At 36.0% G+C, this 20,368-nt stretch overlaps 1 protein-coding gene across 5 annotated transcripts in view; it reads right to left on the bottom strand.

The window, feature by feature from the left end:
- The window catches only part of CEP76 (centrosomal protein 76), a 34,610-nt gene extending 14,259 nt beyond the window's left edge, over window positions 1-20,351 (bottom strand). For 2 of the 5 annotated variants that reach the window (XM_045041865.1, XM_045041864.1), the window contains exons 1-10: window positions 19,869-20,350; window positions 18,645-18,800; window positions 17,402-17,483; window positions 16,563-16,787; window positions 15,115-15,300; window positions 13,623-13,720; window positions 12,918-13,046; window positions 8,067-8,255; window positions 4,634-4,800; window positions 3,145-3,478 (exon numbers count right to left, since the gene is read on the bottom strand). In XM_045041865.1, the coding sequence (XP_044897800.1) occupies window positions 3,145-3,478; window positions 4,634-4,800; window positions 8,067-8,255; window positions 12,918-13,046; window positions 13,623-13,720; window positions 15,115-15,300; window positions 16,563-16,787; window positions 17,402-17,483; window positions 18,645-18,800; window positions 19,869-19,931 (1,629 nt within the window). In that variant the 5' untranslated portion in view covers window positions 19,932-20,350. Of the gene's footprint in view, window positions 1-3,144; window positions 3,479-4,633; window positions 4,801-8,066; window positions 8,256-12,917; window positions 13,047-13,622; window positions 13,721-15,114; window positions 15,301-16,562; window positions 16,788-17,401; window positions 17,484-18,644; window positions 18,801-19,168; window positions 19,347-19,371; window positions 19,816-19,868 lie in introns of those variants that run through there. The other 3 variants (XM_045041866.1, XM_045041867.1, XM_045041868.1) reach the window with 3 other exon arrangements.
- Between the last annotated feature and the right edge of the window lie 17 nt (window positions 20,352-20,368).

Here is a 20,368-nt window from a genome sequence, read left to right as displayed (position 1 = left end):
TTCTAGTAACTATTATAAAGACACATGCAAATAAAAAATAAAAGGAACTATAGGTATCTGGTTTTACTTCTTAGAGAAAAAAAATGTTTTTTCTTTTTTTTTAAGTTTATTTATTTATTTTGAGAGAGAGAGAGAGAGAGAGAGAGACAGAGAGACAGAGAGAGACAGAGACAGGGCAGAGAGAGAATCTCAAGCAGGATCCATGCTGTCAGCACAGAGCCTGACAAGGGGCTCAATCTCACAACCACGGGATCATGACCTGAGCTGAAATCAAGAGTCAGATACGTTTAACTGACTGAGCTCCCCAGGTATCCCCAACAAAAAATTTTCAATACAATGATGTTAGTAAAGGCTCCAAAATCCTATACTTCCTTAATATCCACGAGAAAAGACCATGTGGAATAGTCCTACTATGAAAAACATGGTATCACTGAATTTTGAGATCACATTTTATTTGACTTTAAATAATACGATTGAGTCTGCTTAATTTGAGAGCTCCAACATAAATTTAACTGTAGTAGGGGAGAAAAGTCAACAAATGAATTGCACGTATAATTAAACTCAAGTATTTATTGAGCATTAACTCTTAAAAAAACATTAACTTTTATACTGTAAAGAGATAAAAAGATGAAAAAGACATGCTATAGGCCCTCAGGGAGTTTAAAACATGTTTCTATGGAATGTTGAAGGCAATTATGATTTCATTTATATACATCAGAGAAACTACAGATATTCAGACACATGACATTTTAAAAACACTGTTATAAACATAAAAAACTTCTCAAAATTCTAAATATTTTGATATAATAAATCTCTAGCATTTCTTGATTTTGCATTCAAGGTTTTTACTGGTTCCAAGTGACCTCAAAGGTCCAGTATCATCCATCTATTTCCAGCAGCAAAAGCAAATCTCACTTGCTGATTTACAGGCACTACTAACTTAGTGATCAACACTGGTATCTAGCTCAGTTTTTTTTTTTTTTTTTTTAATTTTTTAAATTTTTTTGGAGGGGTTGCCTGGATGGCTCAGTTGGTTAAGTGTCTGATTCTTGGTTTCGGCTCAGGTCGTGATCCCAAAGTTGTGGGATCGAGCCCTGGGTCAGGGCTGTCTGTGCAGAGACTGCTTGGGATTCTCTCTCTCCCTCTCTCTGCCTCTCCCCTGCTCACGTGCATGCGCTCTCTCTCAAAATAAATCAAATAAACTTAAAGAAAATAATAACAAAGAATAATTTTTTTAAGCTTACTTATTTTGAGACAGATACCATGCAAGCAGGGAAGGGACTGAGAGAGGAACAGACAGAATCCCAAGCAGGCTCTGCACTGTCAGTACAGAGCCCGAGGTGGGTGGTGAACTGTGAGATCATGACCTGAGCTGAGATCAAGAGTCAGACGCTTAACCAACCAAGCCACTCAGGCACCCCTGTTTTCTTTCTCTATTCAAATTCTTATAATGTAATAAAATACTGGTTTTGTTTGTAAACAAAACCTAAGAAAATTAAAAGGCAGTATGAGTGATGGAGGGAAAGGGGCAGTAATGAGGGGCTTTCATTCCCAGCAGTATAGTGAACTAGATCCTTGAGCAACCTATTGCTGAGAACTACAAATGCCAGACTAAATATTTTCCAAAATACTTTTAAATGCTTTGATGAATTAGCAAGTAAGTATGGCAGATTTTAGAGGCCAAAGCTAATAGTAACTGGAGCCCAGAAAACATATCTATCAGTTTGCCTTTGATGGCCTCAAGAAACACAGAAAACAGGATTCATCAAAAGGTGAATTAGAAATAAATTTTCTGAGATTCTAGTCCTTTATCGGTTATATGTGTTGCAAATAACTTTTCCCATTCCAGTACTGCTCTTTTCAGCCTCTGACTGGTTTATTTTAATGAACAAAAATTCTTAAAATACACTAATCTTTATGATTAATGCTTTTTATGTCTTCTTTAATGTACTTTACAAAAGAAATCAAAATGCCTAATAAAGAGGTTTGACCTCATAAGTAATCAGGAAAATGCAAATTAAAGCTAGAAGGATGTAATTTAAAAAAAAATTTTTTTTTTCAACGTTTATTTATTTTTGGGACAGAGAGAGACAGAGCATGAACGGGGGAGGGGCAGAGAGAGAGGGAGACACAGAATCGGAAACAGGCTCCAGGCTCTGAGCCATCAGCCCAGAGCCGGACGCGGGGCTCGAACTCACGGACTGCGAGATGGTGACCTGGCTGAAGTCGGACACTTAACCGACTGCGCCACCCAGGCGCCCCTAGAAGGATGTAATTTTACATCTACCTAAGTTAGTGTAATAGGAAGAAAAAAAAAACAAACAAAACTAACCTGGAAAAAATGAATTAAAAAATTATAACCCAATATTTTCAATAGGGAATAATACAAATAAGTACTTCACAAAAAAGAAATAAAAACAGTAGTATTTAACAAAATCTGAACTAGTTCACCACTCTTTATTTCTAGAAGGAAGTAATAAATTTTAAAAGTATTGGTGGGGTGCTAGGTGGCTCAGTCGGTTAAGTGACTTGATTTCAGCTCAGGTCAAGAACTCTCGGTCTCACGGTTCCTGAGATAAAGTCCAGCATCGGGGCTGTGCACTGACAGCATGGAGCCTGCTTGGGATTCCATCTCTCTCAAAATAAACTTAAAAAGAAAAAACAGTACAAGTATTGGTATATTTGGAAATTTCTGAGTCTCAGAACTTAACTCTCTTGACTTTCAAAACTATAAGCTTCTTAAGGGCAGGAACTCTGCTGCCCTTTGCTTTGTTCATGGGGCGCCTGGGTGGCGCAGTCGGTTAAGCGTCCGACTTCAGCCAGGTCACGATCTCGCGGTCCGTGAGTTCGAGCCCCGCGTCGGGCTCTGGGCTGATGGCTCAGAGCCTGGAGCGTGTTTCCGATTCTGTGTCTCCCTCTCTCTCTGCCCCTCCCCCGTTCATGCTCTGTCTCTCTCTGTCCCCCAAAAAATAAACAAACATTGAAAAAATAAATAAATAAATAAATAAATAAATAAATAAATAAATAAATTTGCTTTGTTCAGGTATAAAAGTGACTGTACTATCTCACCTGCACCCCTCCCAAAATTGTTAAATAGACAACTGACAAAAAATGCATGAAACTACTAAGTTCAGTATTAATTACCTTTCTGTGTTCTGACACTAGTAGCCGCAGCTGCATTTCTATTTCATTACTTGTTACTGAAGCATCAATTGTAGATGCACATAGAGGGGGAAAGGGAGGAAGGGATGTTGTAGCTCCTGGGGCACACACAGATTTGATTGCTTCTTCACTCATGGGTTTCCATTTGGATTCATCATTCAAATCAAACACACATATTTCTACTGAGTCAGAGGGCTGACAATTTCCCAGGAACATCTGATGATTGAAAACACAACCAATTGTTCGATATGGGTACAATGGCTTGGGCTGTTCAGCAACTGGAGATTCATCAGGATTGACAGGTTTGTGGATATACCTAAAAGAAGTAAATCATAATTTTATATAATAAGAACTTAAACATTAAGAAGGCAGCATCTTATTGAGAAAGAAAATTATTTGAACACTTAAGGCCATAACTATTTCCCAAGACTAGAGTTTAATATTTGTTTTTCCTTCTTATATTTCTACAATTACTCTATCTACAGTAATTGTATGGCACATAGTATGATATAAAAATCAACTCTACTCAGGGGGCACTTGGGTGGCTCAGTTGGCTAAGCATTCGACTTCAGCTCAGGTCATGATTTCACGGTTCGTAGGTTCCAGCCTTGCATCAGGCTCTGTGCTGACAGCTCAGAGCCTGGAGCTTGCTTCAGATTCTGTGTGTCGCTCTCTCTCTGCCCCTTCCCCACTCCTGCTCTGTCTCTCTCTCTCAAAAATAAATAATAAACATTAAAAAAATTTTTTTTAATCAACTCTACTTTAACATGAGAATATACTCTATATATAATCATTAAGATCAAAAACATTCATCTCAGTTAATAAAATTAAAATAATTTAGCTACATATTATTAGGCATAACTAACCAAAATGATTATCAACCAAGGAAAAATTCAGAAAAAGAAGAAGATGGCCCAGGGCTGAGCCTTTAAGAACTCCAACATTTAAAGACAAGATAAAGGAAAATTGAAAATAGCCAGATAGGAATAATAAAAACTGAAAGTGCTATGGGAGAAGTTAAGGAAAGAGATGATCCTAGCAAGGAGGGAGCACTGAACTCTAAAAAATATGATGACAGAAAAACTAAAAAAAAAGTATACAGTGGATTTACCAATGTGGAGTTGGTGACATTAAATTTTCAAAAGAAATCATGATTTACAACCTGAGCTTATTTTTAGGCTTGGGGAAAAACATCAGAAAAAGAGTATCCCAATTACACAATTAAAAGTAAAATGTAATTTTTTTTGTTTTTTACCAAAATCATGTTGGTAAAGAATATTCTAGGTATATGAATTTTCTTCAAATTTAACAGCTTTTTAACTATAGTAATTTTTTACATAGTCATCAAAAAGGATCCAATAATAAAAATTATCATTATGTGCCTTTGGGTACCACCAATATAAACAAAGAACTTATAATTTAAAACATATGCATCTTCATTTTAATATCCTTATAAGCTGAGTTGACAAACCTGTGTCCCGTTAAACTCTCCCAAAAAGTGACAGTTCCATCAGTTCCACAGGTCATAACCCATGCATGAGGTATTCCTTTTGCCTTAGTCCCAACACACACAAAGGCTTCTAATCCATATCCAAGAAGAAGGCTGCACAGAAGATTAGCATGATCTTCACAGTCACCCTAGAAAATGAAATGAATTTAAGTATTTATTCCTTCACATTGTTTCCTCATCAAATATTCAAATACAAAATTATAATAAAAGGGAATATTAATTTTTTCACTTCTAATCATAAGTCTAGTGTTAAGCTGAAACAATGGTGGGGGGGGGACAAAATACACTAATTTTAGACGACCCTAAATTATTTTACACAGTCAGTGCTCACAAACCTGATAGTCATAACATGTATACTTTAAGAGAGGGCTTTCAGGGGTGCCTGCCTGGGTGGCTCAGCAGGTTAAGCGTCTGACTTCAGCTCAGGTCATGATCTCATGGTTCATGGTTCATAAGTCTGAGCCCCACATTGGGCTCTGTGCTGACAGTTCAGAGCCTGAAGCCCACTTTGGATTCTGTGTCTCCCTCTCTCTTTGTCCCTCCCCTGCTCGCCCTCTGTCTCTCTCTCTAAAATAAATAAACATTAAAAAAAAATTTTTTTTAAAAAGAGAGCTTTCACATCAAAAGTTTATAAAAACTCATAAAACATAGATAGAAATGCAGCAAGATTTTATTTTATTTTTTTAATTTTTTTTTTTTTAACGTTTATTTATTTTTGGGACAGAGAGAGACAGAGCATGAATGGGAGAGGGGCAGAGAGAGAGGGAGACACAGAACCGGAAGCAGACTCCAGGCTCTGAGCCATCAGCCCAGAGCCTGACGCGGGGCTCGAACTCACGGACTGTGAGATCATGATCTGAGCTGAAGTCGGACGCTTAATCGACTGAGCCACCCAGGCACCCCAGAAATGCAGCAAGATTTTAAAGATGATTAGCTAAAGGACATGAACAGACAAGATGACAAATGATACACTAAGAAATGTAAATACATGGGAAAATACTCAAAACAATGAGTTACAGTATCCATATGTAATCATCTTAAGGCAATAAATACTAGGAAAAATGAGAGAACAAAATGCCAACAGTGGCAATAATTATGGTAGATTATATATAATTTTCCCTTCTATTTTCTAAATTTTCTTTGACAATGTTTTATTACTTTCAAATCTTAAAAATGTTATGAAAACCACAAAAATAGAATATATCTTATATTCTATAAAAAATCAAAATGTTAAACAGTAAGGATGCAATTATATTAAGATATGTATTTAAGTGTAGGACTGTGGGTAATGAATATACAAAAGCAAAAATAACAAGTTCAGGGTTAGCATGGGGGATGATTTCTTTCCCCCCAAATTTTGTATTAGTGGCTCTGCACTGATTTTTGTTTTTAATGTTTATTTTTTGAGAGAGAGAGAGAGAGAGAGAGAGAGAGAGAGAGAGTGAATGGGGGAGGGGCAGAGAGAGAGAGGGAGACACAGAATCCAAAGCAGGCTCCAGGCTCTGAGTGTCAGCACAGAGACTAACGTGGGGCTTGAACTCACAAGCTGTGAGATCATGACCTGAGCCAAAGTCAGCAGCTCAACCAACTGAGCCACCCAGGTGCCCATGCACTGCTGCTTTTTTTTTATTAACTATACTAAAACCAATAGCATCTTAAAATCATTAATTGACTTTTGAAAAATATAATATCCAACCTTTTACACCCAATTTCTATACTGAGATTTTATAGTTTAAAAATTTCAAAGGAAATATAATACTCCCAAAGATATTCAATGAAAAATTTACTCACAAGAACATCAAAAAATTGGAAGCAAGCCTACTGTAGCCAAGAGAAACAATTCCTACAATGGCAAAATAGTTAAGTAGATTTTGTATGTCAACTAAAGAAAACCTTATACGGACAACCATTTTAAAATGGAGATCATAAAAATTATAGCAACACATGGAAAAATGTTCATAGCATAATGTTAAATTATAAAGTAGGGCACAAAATTTTATTTATATCTCAATTACAATTATAGAAAGAATGATAAATACACAGGAGAAAAATATAAAAATATAAGAAGAGATGAAAAACTGGCAATAGAATTATATGTGAAATTGCACCTTTACTCTTGTAATGCTGCTGTTTGTGCAAGAATAACTTTTTCAATAATTTTCAAGATTCTAATTTTAAGATATTCTTTCTCTTTAAACAAACTCAAGTGAACATAATAGTGAATCAAAGGGATGATTATTTGCTTTGCAAAAGCATTTTTTACATAATAATTTTAAATATGTACCATTCCTACTATATTTGAAGTTAAAAAGCTAAAATCCATAAACACAACTTTTGGAAACCACAGCTTGAGAATAAATCAAAATAATTTTCTATAATGTTTAAGTTTTCAATTGTTTTTAAGGTAAAATCCTTCTGACAAATCAATTCCTAATCTAAATAGGTTCTACTGGATAAGCTTTGCCTTGCGAATGAATACTCATACTATTTATACAACCTCAAACTAAACAAAATTATTTCAAAACAATAAAGAAATTTCTTTTCTTCTGTTTTGGTAGAACTGGAATGCTAAAGATGCTCTTATTTTTATATTATCAAAATTTTTAGAACACAGATTAGGAAATATCACACACAATCTATAAAATTAGTTTACTGAAATCAATTCATTTAACATCAATAAACTTACACAATTTTTTTAAATAAAAATCAACAATGTGTCTTTTTAAAAAAAATTGTAATGTTTATTTCTGAGAAAGAGAGAGAAAGAGAGAGACACACAGCATGAGTGGGGGAGGGGCAGAGACAGAGGAAGACACAGAATCAGAAGCAAGCTCCAGGCTCCATGCTGTCAGAACAGAGCCCAACGTCAGATTTGAACCCATGAACTGCGAGATCATGACCTGAGATGAACTCAGACGCTCAACTGACTAAGCCACCCAGAAACCCCTACACAAATTCTTAAATATATACTTATATTTGAAACTAAACACAATACCATGCAATCCAAGACTTTTTTCCATATTCACTTTGTACTGCCATTTTCTCTTTTAAAAAAATGTATCATCTAAGTAGATTTTAACACGTGAATAGTGCTAGAAAGACCGCTGTTCTGGTCCCAGAGCCATCTCTAATTCACTGTTTAATTTACCTCTATATCTTAATTTCTGACACTATACTATTTGTCTCTACCTCACAAAAATCATATTACACTAAATAAGAAGCTATACAAGAAAATAAAGATGCCAAGGTTTTTCTTTATGTATTGAAAACAAAAGATTCTGACTAGTTCAAATGGACAATATATCCATTTTTCTAAGTTAATTATTTTCAAATGCAATAAATTCACAATAACGAAGATGTACTGGTTTTCAATTCTATTACATATGTAGGGTACCTTGTTTCTACAGAGAAAGGCCAGCAGAGTGCACCACTGTTCCTGTTTACCTCCTCCTCCAATAACCGGGGCTCTTTCATAACCAAGGACATTAACAAATCTTGCTGCTTGCCTTGGAGTATCCAAAAGCCTCCCAGCTCGAAGTGGTTTAATATAGGAACAGACTGGTCTATTTATCCCATTTTCATCCTGGGGGAAGAGGGGAAAACACTGTAATGACAGATTAATCATCCCCAATTTTAACACTTTCTTAGAACATATTAATGTGGGATAAAAGAATTCTGGACACCGCCACTTATTGAACGCTTACCCTGCATCCAGCACCAGGAAGCTGACGGCTGTGCATGTAATTTTTCTTTTAGTCCTCTTAACATCTCTTACTGTTTTCATTTTATAAATGAAGAAACTGAAGCTACAGGTGTTATGGAATAGAGCTGGGATTTAAACCCTGAGCTGTCTGACTCCAAAGCTTGTGACAATAAGAACTTGAACTCTCGTGATTCAGCAATCTCACTACTGGATATATATCTGAAGCAACTGAAATCAGTATGTCAAAGAGATATCTGCACATCCATGTTCACTGCAGCAGCACTCACAATATCCAAGGTATGGAAACAACTGAAATTTCCTTTAATGGATGAATCAGTAAAGAAAATGTGATATTACATATACAACAGAGTATCATTCAGCTATACAAAAGGAGATCCTGCTATTTATGACAACATGGACATATCTGAAGAGTATTATGTCAAATGAAATAAGCCAAACAGAGAAAGACAAATCTTGTATGGTGGTTGTCACTTACATGCAGAACCTTAAAACAAAACAAAACAAATCAAAGGTTCATTTCAAGAAATAGAGAATAGAATGGTTGGGAAGAGGGAGGAATAGGGGAGATGTAGGCTAAAGGGTACAAATTTAGTTACAAGAAGAGTAAGTTCTGACGATCTAATGTATAGCATGATGAATAGTTAATACAATAAACTTGAACGTTGCTGAGAATAGACCTTGAGCATCCTCACCGCACAAAAGAAGAGTTAACTATGTGAGGTGATGGATGTGTTCATTATCTTAATTTTGGTAGTAATTCCACAACATATATGTATATCAAGTCATTATGTCATGCACTTTAAATATATACAATTATATGCGTCATGTATCCTTCAATAAAACTAAAAAAAAAAAAAGAACTCCTCTGAAAACAGAATAGGCAAGTGGGTAGGGGATGGAGAGGGGCTCTAAGCCAAACTATTCTTTCATATTATCATACAGAATTTAATACTATGTATTCAAACAATAGCTTTTCTGATTTACTGACACAACAACAAATTATCATAGCTCATTTTGTTTGTTTCTGTTACACTTGGAGATCCACAGGAAACAATGATTTGTTAACCAAGTCAACTGAAAGCAGAGTTTTGAAAATCATTTTAGAAAAACATCTTACATTTCAAATACAGAATATATCCTAGGAGTTGAGCTAAAGAGCTACAATGCATACAAAAGTCTCTGATGACTGTCTACCACTATGCTTTTAGAGTTAATATTATAAAAGCCCAGATTTCCCTTAACTTCTTGATTACTGAGATGACAAAGTCAAAGGTCTACTTTCTATTCAAAATTCAAAGACAACACTCTCTATTATGGCAAGGCTCCTCAGAAATAAGACCTAACTCAGCCAACAGAAACATCATCTGTTCGAATTATCAGAACTATAGATACATTTCTACACCACAAAAACATCACTTCTCCAATATAATCTCATACTTTAGCAATAAAAAAATCCTATCATTTTCATTTAATTATAATGAGAAAATCCATGAATTCTTATATGATGCAGAGCAAAATGTTATGATTTCACTCATAAGTATAGTCCTCAACTCTAAAAGGCACTGATTTTTTTCCTTGTCCTCTCCCACCCCACTGTACCTCCTGGCTCAAACACATCCATGGTAGTCTCTAAGTCTCCATCTCCCCCATGCTATCTTAGGAATCAGAAAGAGACAGAATGAAGGGATCAGTTGAAACAAAACAAAACAAAACCTCAAATAGAATGAAGAACCAAAGACAGATAAGGAAAATAAGAGACACAGGAAAAGGAAGGAGATTTAAGCATTGGGTATTTCAAAGTACTCATTTTTTTTTTAATGTTTATTTATTTTGAGAGAACTCATTTTTTTTTAATGTTTATTTATTTATTTTGAGAGAACAAGCGTGCATGTGGGGGTGAGGGGAGGCACAGAGAGTGGAGACAGAGAGACAGAGAATCCTAAGCAGGCTCTGTACTGTCAGCACAGAGCCCCACATGGGACTCAATCCCACAAACCCTGAGATCATGACCTAAGCCAAAACTAAGAGTCTGACTCTCAAGTAAATGAGCCACCCAGGCACCCCACAAGGTACTCATTTTTAAAACAGAAAATCATGATTCTAATTTTAGAGACAAGTAGAAAACTACTACTTGGATTTCTTTTACGTTAACTCATTAACTCAGTATTATTGTTAATCTAGTGTAGTATGAGAATATTAAATCCTGAAATCACAATCTCAACATTAAAAAGATAATCTCAATCCTCAAGTGATTTATAACATTTTCCTAAAATTTAATGGCCTCAAAGATCAACTTCTATAACTTTTTAAAAATTTCTTGCACTAGAAAATTTAAAAGCTATGATTAAGTGAATTACTATTGTACTGTAGCAAAACAAGCAAGGGAGGGAGAAAAAGTACAATGATTATTAAATGTAATGACTCTGAGGATTCCACAGATGTTTGGTTAGGATAAAGGTAATTAACTGCGTTCCTGAGTAAGCCATTTAGTCCTATTCTTACAACTCCACTAATAGGGAAGGCATAAGCACCTAAAAAGTGGATGCATTTGCCCTAAATCAATCATCAATAGTAGCAGCTTAGAATACAAATATATCCTATGTTTCATTACAGCAATATTTCCTATAAATGTCCCCATAAACCAAATGTCTTGAAAATTTCAATATTTCAGCTTCTAAACCTGCACTGTCCACTAAGAATTAAGAATTTCCACTAAGAATGCCACCAACCCTATGTGGCTATTTAAATTTTAATTAAAATTAAGTAAGATTTAAAATTCAGTTCTTTATTGCATCGACCACATTCTGCATGCTCAATAGCACAATGGCTACCATACTGGACAGCAGAGAACATTTCCATCACTCCAGAAGGATAGTACTGTTGTAAACTATTTCTTCTTGTGTCTGAAAGCAATGGAAATTCATTTTCAGACCATGTATAATTTAATATTATATATTATGTTATATATAAATATAATTTAATTATATTATATAATAATATTCTTTTGTTTAAAACTATAGTTTTTGTGATTGGATTGACTGCCTTAAGTAACTGGTGCTCCTTAATTTCCTATCTAATCAAATATAGAAAGCAGCAGCAAAAAACACTTCTGGGGAATAGTAGTAAAATAAACAGTTTATTTACTCTCTCTCTATAGAGAGAGGTGGTCCCATCAAACTAAAAAAGCACTAGGCAAAAGTGCAACTTAATAAAGTCTCCAAGACTGAGTTGCTGTTTGATCTTAGGAAAGATTCTTCATTCCTTTATCCCTTATACTGCTTATTTTTACAAAAGTGGCAATGCCTGACAAATTGACAATCTCATATGGTTACCATGAAACTAATGACCTATGTGGTTCAAATATTCTTACAATGAATTTTAAGAGATGAGAACTTGTTTAAGTAATATTTTCTGCATGAAAATCCCCATTCCCTGATTTGCTTAACTGCATATCTCAACCTCTTCCTCCTCCTCTTTCATTTGTCATTTCTTTGATCCACTTCCTCACCCACCCAGTCTTCTTCTGGTCCCAGATTCCACATGGCAATGAATCTCACCTCAGACTAAATAGACAGTAAAGAGCCAGTTATATTTTGACTGGTTTCTCTCCACCCCATCCTGATGTCACTGCCACCTCACCTGCCCAAACAATGTACAGACAATGCGATCAGAAAGTGAGAAAACTTTTCCCTCATTTCCACCACTCATCAACTAGGCTCTCCCATTCCTAAGCTCCTCATCTAGAAATTGAACCACTCTTAGCCCATCCCAGGGTAAAGCTAGACAAATGCACAGGATTTGAGATATGTTACTCAAAATAACACCATACTATACTCATATAAAAGCATCTATAAAACACTGAATACATATAAAATATTTGAATGGTTCCTCAGAATTACACAAATTAAGGATCTGATCATATATTTTATGCTGATTTGTTAATGAGAGAAAAGGGGCATGGGATACAAGAAAAAACAGAGGCAGAGATATATAATTGAAATGATGCAGTTAAATATGACTAGTCACTGGCTCAGATGTATTGGCTAAATAGAATTATTACATGTAACACTATCTTTAAAAAAATACCCTAACAACATATATGTCTAAGCGTATATGCCCAAAGCCCCAATTCTGCACATGAAAACTAATACCACAAAGTATCCTAGTAATCATTTAGTACTAAGTATCAGTCAGGGACACACTCCAAGTTAAACAAAATGGGTTTTCATCTGTTTTAAATCAAATACATTAAAAAAGGTTTTAAAAAGGAATTGAAAATGAAAACCAAATTAAAACAAAGATGTTATGTTACTCACCTACTTAGTAAAAGAGAGTATCACAAAATCAGCATTCTATTTTTACAAATAAACTTCCATTTGTCTGGAATAAATACATTTTACAAATTCAACTTTATACATATATGAAATTTACATACATGAAACTTACATATATATGAAATTTACATATACAACAGTAAATCTCAAATACAGATGTGAACCTTTCTCAATGCAATTTACAAACCTGTGCAAAAATCTTAACCAGCCGGGAGTTGTGTGAGGGTCGAATCTGCAAATATTCTCTCCACCACTGCTTAGCATATACAAGAAATAATCGTTCTTTCTCTGCAGTTTTCTGACGTTCCAAAGCAAGCTTGAAATTTAAAAAATATATTTTCAATTTCTATTTCTTCTCCTTAATTAAATACCATAACAATTCTACACACTGCTCCCCATCTCTACCACTACCCTAATCTAAACCACCACCATCGTCATCATTTGTAAGAGCCCCTGACTTCCCAGTTTAATTTTTCTTTGAGAGAGAGCATGTGCATGTGCACATACACACACGTGTGTGTACCAGCTGGGAGGGTTAGAGAGAGAAGGAAAGAGAATTCCAAGTAGGCTCTACGCTGTCAGTGCAGAGCCCGACGCGGGGCTCCATCTCAAGTGTGAGATGACCTGAGCCAAAACCAAGAGTTGGCACTCAACTGAGCCACCCAGAAGCCCCTGACTTCCCTGTTTCTGCATACCCTCTCTACAATCTGGTCTACATATATTAGTCAGTGATTTTTATTCTCCCAAGACAAAAATTTAATAATCATATTGTCATTCTCTTGCTTAAAACTAATAAATGATAATTTTCTAAGAAAACACTGTCTAGGATCAACAGGTAAATATACAACTACAAAAACAAATACACAAAGAAAAGAAATTCAGAATTATTTACCTGTGTGTTCACTACTTCTTGAGATAATGTTTGATTGAGTGGTGGGTACATCTCAAGTTTTATATTTAAAATTCCCACAGAAACTTTTGATTCTGTGCCTATAAATATAAATATTTAGAACTTCAGAGGTTTCAAAACTATGTATTCTTAGTCAACCAAAGTCCAACCAAAATAAAGAATTTTGTGTTTCCACTTACATGAAATAGGTAATATTCAACATCACCTTTAATATTCATATTATTTGAGCCAGATCAAATTAGGTTTTATTTTGCACAAAGGCCTTTATCTAATTATAAGATTACCTATTTTCTGACCTTCCTAATCACATTTTAAGAGACTTTTGGGATCTAATTGATTTGGGATTCTTAATTTTTAATCTCATTAAATGTACGCCAACCACATTTACATTAAAAACAAAGTCAAAACAACTGTTAAAATCTCACTCTCAGAAAATATTTATACTCTTTGTCATCCAAAGTAATTCCCATTTATTTCTTCCCATTTTCACATCACCTGTGAGTACAAATTTTCAATCCTTGCTTGGATTTAAGGAATCAGAAAACAAATACACTTTATACCAGAACTATTTACTATTTCACTGGTGAATCACTTGTTTCTTGGTCATTATTATGATAATCATGTTAGGCCTATATTTGAAGACAAATAATGGGTATCTCTTTTGAAAATAAATATCCCACATAAATTTTTTTCCCCTACTTTCTATTTAAGGAAAAACACATTCTGGGTCTGACTTACCAAAATCTAAAGTACTAAAGCTATACTGTCCACAAGCCAGGTTTGATTCTGTGACTTAGTTTCAATACCAAACTAATTCCCTTACAGGTTATGCATAAAATACTGGCAGGTTTCATTTTGTTTTTCACTGTTATTAGCAAATACAGTATGTATTACACATCAAGAAGTACGAAAGAGTCCAAGGAGACAATGGTAAGACAGGCACCACCTCTGTCCTCAAAGAGTACTATTCACTCACTGATCCTGTCAATGAGCAAGGTAACACCTCTTTGAGTCCCACATTCCCACATGTAACAGGATAGAAGAATATCAACTCCACATCTGAATTAGTGCTGTAGGAAGACACTAGTACTAATGGGGATGCACCGAACATTGGAGTGTGCTGAACTGTAAGATTTTTGCATATGCATACATGCATGTGTGTGAAAAATCTTAATTTTCTTTACAGCCTTACATATTATCAGATCGATATGGAGAGGAGAAAAAAGCTATCAAAATTTCTCTATTCATTTCCCATAAAAATTTTTTTCCTTAAGACAAGGTCAGATTGACTGTGAAGTTCTATAGTCACAGCACACTTCAAGACATTTCCTAAGACTGTAATACTGGAGTTCAACTGTAATTCTAATGAAATTTTTACATGTTTCCTTCTTGGGTTATAAAGGCATTCGGAAAACATAAAATGTATTTACAAACAAACTGGTTACAAAAAGGTAACAGTGATTAGTTATCATACCTACACCCATAAGTTCCACAGTAAGACTGGTCACTCCATTTTCTGAGCCCAAAACTGATCGCCATTCAAGAAAATAGGATGCTACTAAAGTAGTCTCACCAAATATGTCTGTTTTGATTAGCACCATATGAACTGGATCGCTTATTGATAACATTGTTGTTGAATCAGCCATTCTAGTTCCATCACCTGGCAACATAAACCAAACAAATGCACCACATTACATATTCCATTATGGCCAACATAGAACAGTTCTATTGCAAAGAATACTAATAATAAACTTACATAAAACCAAATGAAATAATTCAGTAATGCCTCAGAAAATATGCAACAAATTATTAAAAAAGTACTATCCCAAATTTGTCACTAACTTTTGAGAAAACTAGAATAATTGTGATGAGTCATCTAGTTACTCAATGCATATCAGGGTTTTTCATCCCTAAGAGATAAGTCTGTTCTTTAAAAGTACTTAACTAGGGACGCCTGGGTGGCTCAGTTAGTTGAGCATCCAATTCTTGATATCAGTTTGGGTCATGATCTCTCAGTTCATGAATTTGCAGCCCACATCAAGCTCTGCATTCACAGCACAGAGCCTGCTTGGGATTCTGTCTCCCTTTCTCTCTGCCCCACCCCTGTGTGCACACACACACTCTCTCTCAAAAATAAATAAGATAAACTTAAAAAAAAAATAAACAAAAGCACTTAACTAAAATCTACCATAATAAAAAGCCTTCAAATATGTCAACATTAACCCCTAAACTACCTTTATCCCTAAACCTCCAGAAATAATCACTGTATTATCTACACAAAACTGAAAGATTGGCACCTTGGAGCCAGCATGTGAAGCCATTAACAGCCTAATTAAGGCAACATTTTTCACGAGGGGAAAAAAATTTTTTTCATAGTGTATTAACCATCTTAGGTAATCTAAAATTCTAAAGGTATAATTCTGTAACTTTGCTAAGTTTGCTAACCAAAACATAAAATACATTTACAGAACCTATGTAAAATAATTATAGGAATCAACTATCACAACTTTAAAATTATGAGAATTATAGATTCCCATCTAAACTTTTTTTATTTTTGAAAGTTATATAACATCATAAATCTAGCCATCTTTTATAAATGAGTAGAATCATGACTCATCCTCCAATATGTCCTCAGCACTTGCCTAGTATTGTATAATGCACCGAATAGGCATTTAAGTGTTTATTACAAAAGAAGCAACCATTAAAGCAGTAAAAAAATAATCTTCAAGGAAAACTAAGTAGCAGAAAATAAAGTAAGAAGGCGGGTAGAAGTAGATTTTATAAAAAAGAGGGGAGAAAAAAACACCTAGGGAGATTTACTCATTTTAAATCTCTCATTACAGCAAAAGTCTTATGGTTGTTCTGCAATAAAACCTAACAAAGATTTACTCAATTAAATGACAATTTATTATTGCTTCTTACCCAAGCTTTCTCTGTGTACTTCAAGTAAAAAGCCATCATGAAAATCTGGTTCACAGGCACATGGAACAGGTTTAGAACGAAAACGTTGGTTTCGAAAATGTAAACATAAAGTAAAGGTTGAACAAACTTGTCCCGGTAAAGGCTCAGGTTCTTGTAGATGTTCCAAGAAAGCTTTTCCACCCAAAACCTGAAGGTAAAGATACCTCCGTGTTGGATCAATATTAGCTGTAAAGTGTAGCAATATATATGAGGAAACTGCCAAATAACTTAAGGAATGTGATCAAGACAATAGGAAATAATAACTTGACAGAAATAAAATCAAAGACTAAATAAAGAAAAAGTAACACATTTACTGTATACCAGGACCATTTGCAACCAGGGAAGAATAAATACATAATAAAATATTTTTATCTGAGTTTATATGCTGGCTACTCTCTCCCAGCTAGAAAGGAGTCAGAGCCAATGCTTAAGAAATCTACTTTTTAGTTGCTTATCCAACACTCCTTCACCTCCACAAACTCAGACAAATATCAGCTCAGCAAGTATACTTGTTAAGTAATTACCATTAAAAGACTGCACAGTGTTTATAAAATACATTATTAAAACATGAGCAACAGGTGATCCTGTTTTTGCTTCCACTCTGCTACATGTTAAATCTTCTGACATAATACACACTTCATGCCAAACAGAATCTAAGTTTTTTTGGATGATTAATCATAAAAATATTAGTATTTCATTTCAGAAAGAAAAAATGTTTTCTATCAAATACCAAACACTATAGCACATCAATATGTAGTACTATCCAAAATGAAATCAATGTTAAAAAGAAATACACATACTTTTTTTTAACAAGGTTGATTGTCTATCAGTGAAACAAACAGGTTGTTTTGGAGAGGAAGGGAGTTCTTGATCAACACTGTCCTAGAAAGGCAGAAAAAAATGAAAACAAATTAGAAAACAAAAAATATAACTAAGCAAGGGAATGGCAACAATGGAACTAAGTAAATAGTATAAAGCCCCCCTCAAGGAAACTTTTCCCAGCCTAATTAAATAATTACATAATTAAAATAATGAAAAGTCTGCAAAAAAGGTGGTGTTACTGGTCACTCCTAAAGTTTGATAAGTAATTAAACAGCCTTCAACCAATGTCCACAGAATGCTAAAAACAAATTCTTAATGTCTTAAACAAGGGTAAACTTTTTCTAAACCTAACATTTGCCTTATGATTATACCATGAACTAATTTTAACAAGGAAATGACATTCACATAGCAGAAGCTGTTACTGGGTCAATTTTTAAACAAATGGGTTAATAAACCTCAAAAACCAAAAAAAGAGGCTATATTAAAAACTTATTCCCTGATGTATTATGCAGTCCATCCAATTTTTACATTATAATACCCAGATATTGAGGTCACAGTTTCTCATTATTGCCTCATTTTCAAAAGACCTACTTACTAATTTGTGCACTGAGAGACTATCATCCCATTACTGACCTATTTGTATGAAGAGATTTGAAGGTTCTTATGCAATCATTTTTTTAAAGAAATTGATAATTAGTTAATCACAGACAATGGAGTTCCAAAAGAATGTATTAAAAAAATATGCCTAATCAAAAACGTTATAGAACAATACTAGTGAAAAAGAACTAGGTTATGGTGACCTAATTTAACTAAAATATGTATACTTAAAGTTACAGAACCAGAGAATAACAACAGAAAATTCTGTAGAGAGAGCAATATGGTATGTAACTCCAGTCTCACTGATACATAATCCTACTTGCTATTTTTCAAGGGTAGAGTTAGCTTATATTTGAAGTAAAGATAGTATTAGGTAAAATGATCTTATTCATTTTTTTTAACATTTCATTTCATTTATTTAATGTTTTAAAGTTTAAAGATTTTACTTTTTAAGAAATCTCTATACCCAATGTGAGACTCCAAACCACAAGAGTTGCATGCTCTACCCCAAACTGTCTCATTTTAAAGTGGTTTTCCTAAAAAGAGGCCCCAAATATGGCCCCTGTAAGTGGCATTAAGCATGAGAACATACTCTCAAAATCTTTCCCCTAAAAGATTACTCACAGTAACAAAATTAAGTTCTTTCATCACATCATCAATGATTCCCCGACGTCTAAGGGCTTTGATCAAATCTTCAGTTGATAACTGTTGTTGATCAGGTGCCAATTCTTCCCGTATTGTCTCAGCAAGGATTTCTCTTATTCTGCCATGGACATCCATCTAAGTAGAAAACTCGAATTACCATTTACATTACAAAGTCATCAAACATTGCCAATCAGCTAATATCTTTCTAAAACACCCAAAGGAAAAAAAAAATGATGGGAGAGTAGATAGATAAAATTCAGGAAGGCTTCTCAAGATGATAGGAAATGTAAAATTGTTACCAGAATTCAATAAGAATAAAGGTTAAGATTTTTAAAAGGAAGAAAACCAAAAAAAAATTTAGGATGATTTTTTTTTTTAGTACAAATTCTAGGAATAATTTCAGCTGGTTATCTGCCACCTTTGTTATCAGTTCCCCACAAATAACACTCAACCGAAGCAGACCTTTTGAAAGAGAATTGTTGTATAATCAAAAGAATACAAACCTGGAGAACCTCAAAGTCTGCTTATTAGATGTGACCCTGAGTTAACTTATTCACCCTTTATGAATCTGGAAAAAAAATAATGCCCTGCCAAGACCATATTGTGAGGCTTAGCCAAAAAATGCTGAACACTGAGCAGAAAGCCTGGCAAGTGTACAATAAACCGTAGCTTTTATTATTTCAGATTACTGCATTCAGTTGAGCACCTCAACAATGTTCTCCTTGAGCTTCGAAACATCACAAACGCTTTTCGCTGCAAGTCCTTCAGTAACTTCCCTTTCATGACTTCTTTAAGAATTGTTGATTTGGTTCAACTTGAAAGACACAAGTTTCACCCTTAAAGTAATTCCAATTCCAGACCTCTGAATATACACCTGCTCCAAACACAACTTGTACTCGATCTGATCTCCAGAAACCGCGGGATGGATGCTTCGTTCTCACAGCTGTGCTATCACTCTCCCACGTTCCGTCACCTCAAACTCTCACTAGCACTTGCCGGCATTGTTGTCTTTCAGCGAGGCTAGAGAGCGGCCCCGGCTGGACACCCGGAGACGGCCCAGCCGTGCTCTGCGCCCCAGAGCCTGCGCTCGTGTCCCCGGCAAACAGGCGCCGCCGTCGGTCGGGCCTCGGGATGCCAGGTCGGGCGCTCAGGACCAAAGGCGGGCGGAGAGGCCCGGTCTCGCCCGGCGCCCGCGGCCCTCACCTTGCTCAGCTGCTGGTGGATGAGCTGCTTCAGCTCCGAGGCTTTCTCCGGCGGCAGCGACATGCTGGGGCCAGCGCCTCACCGCGCTTCTCCCCGCCTCGGGCGCTCCCCGGCCAGCCCCGGAGTGCCAGACGCGGCAGAGCAGAGCCGGCGCGACCGCCGGCCTCGCGCAGCTCCCGGGGGGCGCGACGCCGCGTCAGGCCGGGCTGGGCGGGAGCCGAAGCGGCGGCTGCGGCGGCAGCTGCGGCTCTCAACTGTTGCTTTCAAACGGCGCGGACTACCAAGCCTCGGGCTGCCCCCAGCCCTGCCTGACCACCTCCACCTGCCGCTCCCCTCCCTCGGGGTCGCCACCCAGCAACCTCAGCGCTCCCCATCGCCCTGCCCTGCCGGGGTCTCCGCAGGCGCGGCCGACCCCCATCTCTTCCCCGCTCGCGGGCCCCTTCCGCACTGCGGACCGGCAGGTAGCTGGACGGGCCCTTCAGGACCCCACGCCGAGCGGC

The sequence above is a fragment of the Felis catus genome, chromosome D3, assembly GCF_018350175.1.
Source record: "Felis catus isolate Fca126 chromosome D3, F.catus_Fca126_mat1.0, whole genome shotgun sequence".
In the NCBI taxonomy this organism is placed as follows: Eukaryota; Metazoa; Chordata; class Mammalia; order Carnivora; family Felidae; genus Felis; species Felis catus.
This window is presented reverse-complemented; position numbering and strand designations above follow the sequence as displayed.